The sequence below is a fragment of the Penaeus vannamei genome, chromosome 41 (genome assembly GCF_042767895.1).
Source record: "Penaeus vannamei isolate JL-2024 chromosome 41, ASM4276789v1, whole genome shotgun sequence".
Lineage (NCBI taxonomy): Eukaryota > Metazoa > Arthropoda > Malacostraca > Decapoda > Penaeidae > Penaeus > Penaeus vannamei.
Window position 1 is genome coordinate 6287054 of NC_091589.1, and position 7500 is coordinate 6294553.

The 7500-nt window shown below is 35.3% G+C and overlaps 2 protein-coding genes across 2 annotated transcripts; both read left to right on the forward strand.

Annotated features, from left to right (window-relative positions):
• The first annotated feature begins 2271 nt into the window (after nucleotides 1-2271).
• LOC138860420 (cuticle protein 7-like) lies at nucleotides 2272-3446 on the forward strand. The gene is made up of 3 exons (XM_070117944.1): nucleotides 2272-2293; nucleotides 2718-2885; nucleotides 3098-3446. Exons 1-3 carry the CDS (start codon nucleotides 2282-2284, stop codon nucleotides 3368-3370), a joined length of 453 nt encoding a protein of 150 aa, XP_069974045.1. The 5' UTR covers nucleotides 2272-2281; the 3' UTR covers nucleotides 3371-3446.
• Nucleotides 3447-6130: 2684 nt separating this feature from the next.
• LOC138859139 (larval cuticle protein A2B-like) lies at nucleotides 6131-7215 on the forward strand. Its single transcript, XM_070117896.1, has 3 exons — nucleotides 6131-6152; nucleotides 6496-6687; nucleotides 6873-7215. The coding sequence occupies exons 1-3, from the start codon at nucleotides 6141-6143 to the stop codon at nucleotides 7143-7145; spliced, it is 477 nt and encodes a 158-aa protein (XP_069973997.1). The 5' UTR covers nucleotides 6131-6140; the 3' UTR covers nucleotides 7146-7215.
• The last annotated feature ends 285 nt before the right edge of the window (nucleotides 7216-7500 follow it).

Sequence of the window (7500 nt, forward strand, 5' to 3'; positions counted from 1 at the left end):
CAACCATACCACACGAGCCACTAAAACGAGTATGCAACTAGAATCTAACTAGCTCCATAGACATGGCCTATCTACTCATGCTAGAGTAACGATAGCGAGGTTTTACACACTCCCATTAGGCACTCGCTGGAAACTGATTTAGAAGTTCAAATCCTAAGGACACACACACATACTTGTCCGTCAGAAGTTTGGGTATGAGGAGCCACTTCAGTGTGTGATGTGTGAGGATGAGGAACCTGCACTCAAGCAACCCTGGGGGAAAACACGTGGGATCAGCTGACAGTCTGAGGAGCAGAGGAATGCGATAAGGTAACTGGTCGCAAGCTGTCCGAAAAGTGTTTTGCATTTATTTCTTCTCATTATAGATGTATATATCGATAGATAAATAGATAAACTGACAGATAGATGCTTCCGAATGGTGATAGGTCCAGGCATTTCATTTATATATTTTTTATTTTCTTATTTATCACATACAATCATCATACATGCAGCTGTGAATGCATATATATATGTATATATATTTTTAATGTATATTTATGTTATATACATATGCATACATATATGTATATATATGTATATGTATGTATATATATGCATATCATAGATGTATATATTAATAGATAAACAGACAGACTGACAGATAGATGCTTATGAATGGTGATAGGTCCAGGTATTTGATACAGACTATCTATATTTTTATATATCTTCATAGACAATCCTCATTAATCATTTCTATAACTGTTACTGATGCAGTGAGGATGTAACAATTTCGCTTTAATAAAGGGGTATCATAAACACATTGTCTCTCCATATTCTGCTATTAAACGAATCAAAATGTTGGACTGGTTGGTAAGGGGAGGGGGAAGGGGGAGGGGCAACAGTTATGAAGATCATAGTCAAATATATAACTGCACATTGTCTGCGTGTGCACGTACATGCAAATGTGTATATGTATATATTTTTCATATATATTTATTTCATATATATCTATTTCATATATATATATATTTCATTTATGTACATATATATATTTCATATATGTACATATATTTATCTATATATGCATACACACACACACACACACACACACACACACACACACACACACACACACACACACACACATATATATATATATATATATATATATATATATATACATATACATATTTGTGTCTGTTTGCGTGTGCGCCTTTATATATATATATATATATATATATATATATATATATATATATATATATATTTCATAGATGTATATACATACATATATATACACACATGTATGTGTTTGCGCGCGTGTGTGCGTATACATGTATAAACATATATGTATATGCGTTTGTGTGTGTGTATATATAGATTATATATGTGTGTGTATATACATATCTTCATATATAACTGTGTATATACATACTAACACCCACCCACGCATGTGTATGTATAACATACATACATGTATATTTACACAGACACATACATACATATGAATGTATATATGTATATATACGAATATACAGCCCACACACACACATATATAAATTGCAGATATGTACATATATTTATATTTGTATATATACATATACATATACATATCCATACATATACTAATTTATATGGATATATGTGTATATATACACATGTATACATATATATACATATAAATACACATATATACATATACATATAAACATACATAAATATATAGATATATACATACGGATATGTATACATACACACACACACACGAACACACACACACACACACACACACACACACACACACACACACACACACACACATATATATATACATATATATGTATATATATATGTATATATATGTATATATATGTATATATATGTATGTATATATATGTATATATATGTATGTATATATATATGTATGTATATGTATGTATGTATGTATATACAGTGCATACATACATATATATACATATAATTTCATATATATATCTATGCACATATAGATAATTTCATTTACATTTCTTCTAATGTTTAATTTTCTATTGATTTACAAATAAAAGGATATATATTCAAATACCGACAATTACCCAATGGAAGTATATATCATGATAATAAAAAAGACTACAGAGATGTTCCCTGTCCTCTCGGCGATTAGATCCAATGCATCTCAAGGGCCCGATAATCACCCCCTCAGGCCATGGGAGAAAGGCCTAAGGCGGAGCCAACGCACGAACGAACACACTGTCGCACATATAAGGGGAAGCGTCAACCGCCAATTATCATTCGCTCTCCAGCCATGTCTCTCAAGGTACGAAATCCTAGTGTATAGCGAAATTCAGACGTTCGATCTCCGAAGGAATCCACAGTGTTGAGTTTACAACATTGAATGTCTACTTTTTACACAAACACATGCAGACACACATATACACACACACACACACACACACACACACACACCCACACACACACATATATAAATATATATATATATATATATATATATATATATATATATATATATATATATATATATACGGGCATGCATGGGCATATATGAAACATGTATATAAATGCATATATTGGCTTTCAAGCATATGCCTAAGCTATAAAACAGTAATTTTGTTCATATCACCATTTCTGTTCATGCACCTGGTAAGCATATGGTCTCATTCTGTGTTCTGTACAAGTTGTCTTTGTCTTTCTTTACAAGTAACATGCAGCTATGTCCACAGGTCGCCGTCCTCGCCTGCGTGGCTGTCGTCGCTCTGTGCGACAAGGCCCCCGTCCACATCCCCCATCCCCCCGTCTACACCTCTAGACCTTACCACGCCCCTGCACCTTACCACGCCCCTGAACCCGCTTATCACGCTCCGAAACACTACGAGCCTGAATACCCTGATGTGAGTATTTTTGTAATAAGTAAGCAATACAAAGTCATGAAAAAAGGATTATCACAATTATCATCGATTTTTTTTTTTGTAACGAACTAATTTGTCCCGCTTATTTGTTAAATTTCCATATTCATTTTTATAAGTATGCAAAGTACCATGTATACACAAGGAGAGAAATAGAGAGAAAAAAAGAAAAGACGTTCACGTCTGCCTGTCCACAGGTGCCTCCCAAGTACAACTACAACTACGGCGTCGCCGACGGCTACTCCGGCGCCAACTTCGGCCACTCGGAGTCCCGCGACGGCTACAAGACCGAGGGCAGCTACACCGTCGACCTCCCCGACGGCCGCAAGCAGACCGTCAAGTACGTGGACAACGGCGACGGTCTCGTAGCTGAGGTCAGCTACGAGGGCGAGGCTCAGTACCCCGAGCACACCCCCGCCTACAAGCCCGCTCCCCCCGCCTACGCCCCTCCTCCTGCCACATATGCTTAAGAGAGAATCATTTGAGAGAATATATGCCAGGGATTTATATTCAGCAAATCATATTCATCTTCTCATACCTGAAATAAATACCATATTTTCTTATAAATCGATTTTTTTCCTGGAAGTTTGGACACACCTGACTTTACAACAGATAAAAAAGAAAGAAGTAAAAAGAAAAAACTCTTTAAGTCGCCATAGATTCGTAGATAACACTTATAACATAGTAATAAGAAAGCATAACATATCTTACATCGCTGATGTACAAGGAATGACAAGAAAGAAAGATACTCCCTTTATGTTTTCTGTTACGTGGAAAAATAGATTATGCAGTCAGAAGTGTGCATACGAAAGAGAAAGAAAAAATCACCCTTTGAAATAAACACTTATACATACGCAACCCTCCCAGACCAGGTCTCCTACCCCTGACGCTCCAGCTATGCCCAGAGTGACCAGCACTAAACCAACCATACCACACGAGCCACTAAAAGGAACATGCAACTAGAATCTAACTAGCTCCATAGACATGGCCTATCTGCTCATGCTAGAGTAATGATAGCGAGGTTTTGCACACTCCCCGTAGGCACTCGCTGGAAACTGATTTAGAAGTTCAAATCCTAAGGACACACACATACTTATCCGTCAGAAGTTTGGGTATGAGGAGCCACTTCTGTGTGTGATGTGTGAGGATGAGGAACCTGCACTCAAGCCACCCTGGGGGAAAACACGTGGGAGCAGCTGACAGTCTGAGGAGCAGAGGAATGCGATAAGGTAACTGGTCGCAAGCTGTCCGAAAAGTGTTTTGCATTTATTTCTTCTCACTACAGATGTACTTATTGATAGATAAATAGATAAACTGACAGATAGATGCTTCCGAATGGTGATAGGTCCAGGCATTTCATTTATATATTTTTTATTTTCTTATTTATCACATACAATCATCATACATGCAGCTGTGAATGCATATATATGTATATATATTTTTAATGTATATTTATGTCATATACATATACATGCATATATGTATATATATGTATATACATGTATATATATGCGTATATATGTATATATATGCATATATATGTATATATATGCATATATATGTATATATATGCATATATATATGTATATATATGCATATATATGTATATATATGCATGTATATGTATATGCATATCATAGACGTATATATTGATAGATAAACAGACAGACTGACAGATAGATGCTTATGAATGGTGATAGGTCCAGGTATTTGGTACAGACTATATTTTTATTTATCTTCATAGGCAATCCTCATTAATCATTTCTATAACTGTTACTGATGCAGTGAGGATGTAACAATTTCGCTTTAATAAAGGGGTACGATAAACACATTTTCTCTCCATATTCAGCTATTAAACGAATCAAAATATTGGACTGGTTGGTAAGAGGAGGGGGGAGGGGGAGGGGCAACAGTTATGAAGATATATAACTGCACATTGTCTGCGTGTGCACGTACATGTAAATGTACATACATATATGTGTATATATATATTTTTTCATATATATTTATTTCATATATAAATATTTCCTATATGTACATATATTTATTTATACATGCACACACACACACACACACACACACACACACACACACACACACACACATATATATATATATATATATATATATATATATATATATATACATATGCATATTTGTGTCTGTGTGCGTGTGTGCCTATATATATATATATATATATATATATATATATATATATATATATATATATATATATTTCATAGATGTATATATATACATATATATACACATATGTATGTGTTTGCGCGTGTGTGTCTGTATACATGTATAAACATATATGTATATGCGTTTGTGTGTATGTGTATGCGTTTGTGTGTGTGTATGTGTGTTTGTGTGTGTGTGTGTGTGTGTATGTGTATATAGATTATATATGTGTGTGTATATATACATATATTCATATATAACTGTGTATATACATACTAACACCCACCCACGCATATGTGTATGTATATCATACGTGCATGTATATTTAAACAGACACACATACATATAAATGTATATATGTATATAAACGAATATACAGCACACACACACACACATATATAAATTGCAGATATGTACATATATCTATATTTGTATATATACATATACATATACATATCCATACATATACTTATTTATATGTATATATGTGTATATATATACATATATACATATATATACATATAAATACACATATATACATGTACATATAAACATACATAAATATATAGATATATACATACAGATATGCATACATACACACACACACAGACACACACACACATATATATATATACATATATATGTATGTATATATATGTATATATATGTATGTATATATATGTATGTATGTATGTATGTATATCCAGTGCATACATACATATACATACATAAAATTCCATATATGTATTTTTGCATATATAGATAATTTAATTTACATATCCTAATGTTTAATTTTCTATTGATTTACAAATAGAGGAATATATATTCAAATACCGACAATTACCCAATGGAAGTATATATCATAATAACAATATCAAAAACTACAGAGATATTCCCTGTCCTCTCGGCGATTAGACCCAATGCATCTCAAGGGCCCGATAATCACCCCCTCAGGCCATGGGAGAAAGGCCTAAGGCGGAGCCAACGCACGAACGAACGCACTGGCGCACATATAAGGGGAAGCGTCAACCGCCAATCATCATTCGCTCTCCAGCCATGTCTCTCAAGGTACGACATTCTCCTGTGAAAAGAATTTCAGATTTTTGTGTTTATAACAGTGAATCATTCGGCTAAATTATCACAAAGCGATTTATTTGGATTTAGAATATATATTTATGAGGGATTCTGTGTTCAAATTTGTTCTTTTATGCATCAGGCAGTTAGACTATTCAATATCATGCGTATATATGTGTATATATACATACATACATATATATAAATATATATATGGAGCTGAGTAGAGTGCATGCCCCACTCCACTGATCCAGTCCTGTATCATGTTTTCCTACCTGCTTCTCTTTTCGGTCAGCAACTATTCTGCCATTTCTTCATATACAAAAACTGTCTTCAGGTCGTCGTCCTCGCCTGCGTGGCTGTCTTCGCTCTGTGCGACAAGGCCCCCGTCCATGCCCCCCTTCCCCTCGTCTACACCCCAAGACCTTACCACGCCCCCGAACCCGCCTACCACGCCCCCGAACCCGCCTACCACGCCCCTGAACCCGCTTATCACGCCCGTGCACACTACGAACCAGAATACCCCGATGTAAGTATTTTTATAATCAATAATCAATGAAAAAAATAATTTAAAGAAAATGATCACGTCTATCATGGACTATTTCTTACAATGCTTTTATGTATTCACTTCTGTAAGTATGCTCCAAACCATGGATACATATTGTGACTTTTTTTTTTTTTTTCTTTTTTTTTATCAAACTTACACCTTCTTAGGTTCCCCCGAAGTACAACTACAACTACGGCGTCGCCGACGGCTACTCCGGCGCCAACTTCGGCCACTCGGAGTCCCGCGACGGCTACAAGACCGAGGGCAGCTACACCGTCGACCTCCCCGACGGCCGCAAGCAGACCGTCAAGTACGTGGACAACGGCGACGGTCTCGTAGCTGAGGTCAGCTACGAGGGCGAGGCTCAGTATCCCGAGTACAAGCCCACTTACAAGCCCGCTCCCCCCGCCTACGCTCCCCCTACCCCCACCTATGCTTAAGAGAGGATGATATAAAGGAACATATATCAAACATATATTCCACGAATTATATTTTCTCATATATGAAATAAAGATATTTTTATATAACTGATTTTTTTTTTTGCTCATACGTCAGAAGCAAATTTGATCCTTCGGAAAGACTCACGTAAGTGAATTGAAGACTGAAATAGGACATCATAGTAACTAATCGATAGACACTAATTATATTCCGACTGATTACCTAATAATATTCAAAGCAAAGGAAATTTATATATAATTAATGAAGACATCAATCCTCCAACTCTTTATTTCATAGTTATTTGATTTTCAAAAAAGGCTTTAAAAATGCTTCTTTACTTTCACTACGGTAACCTAT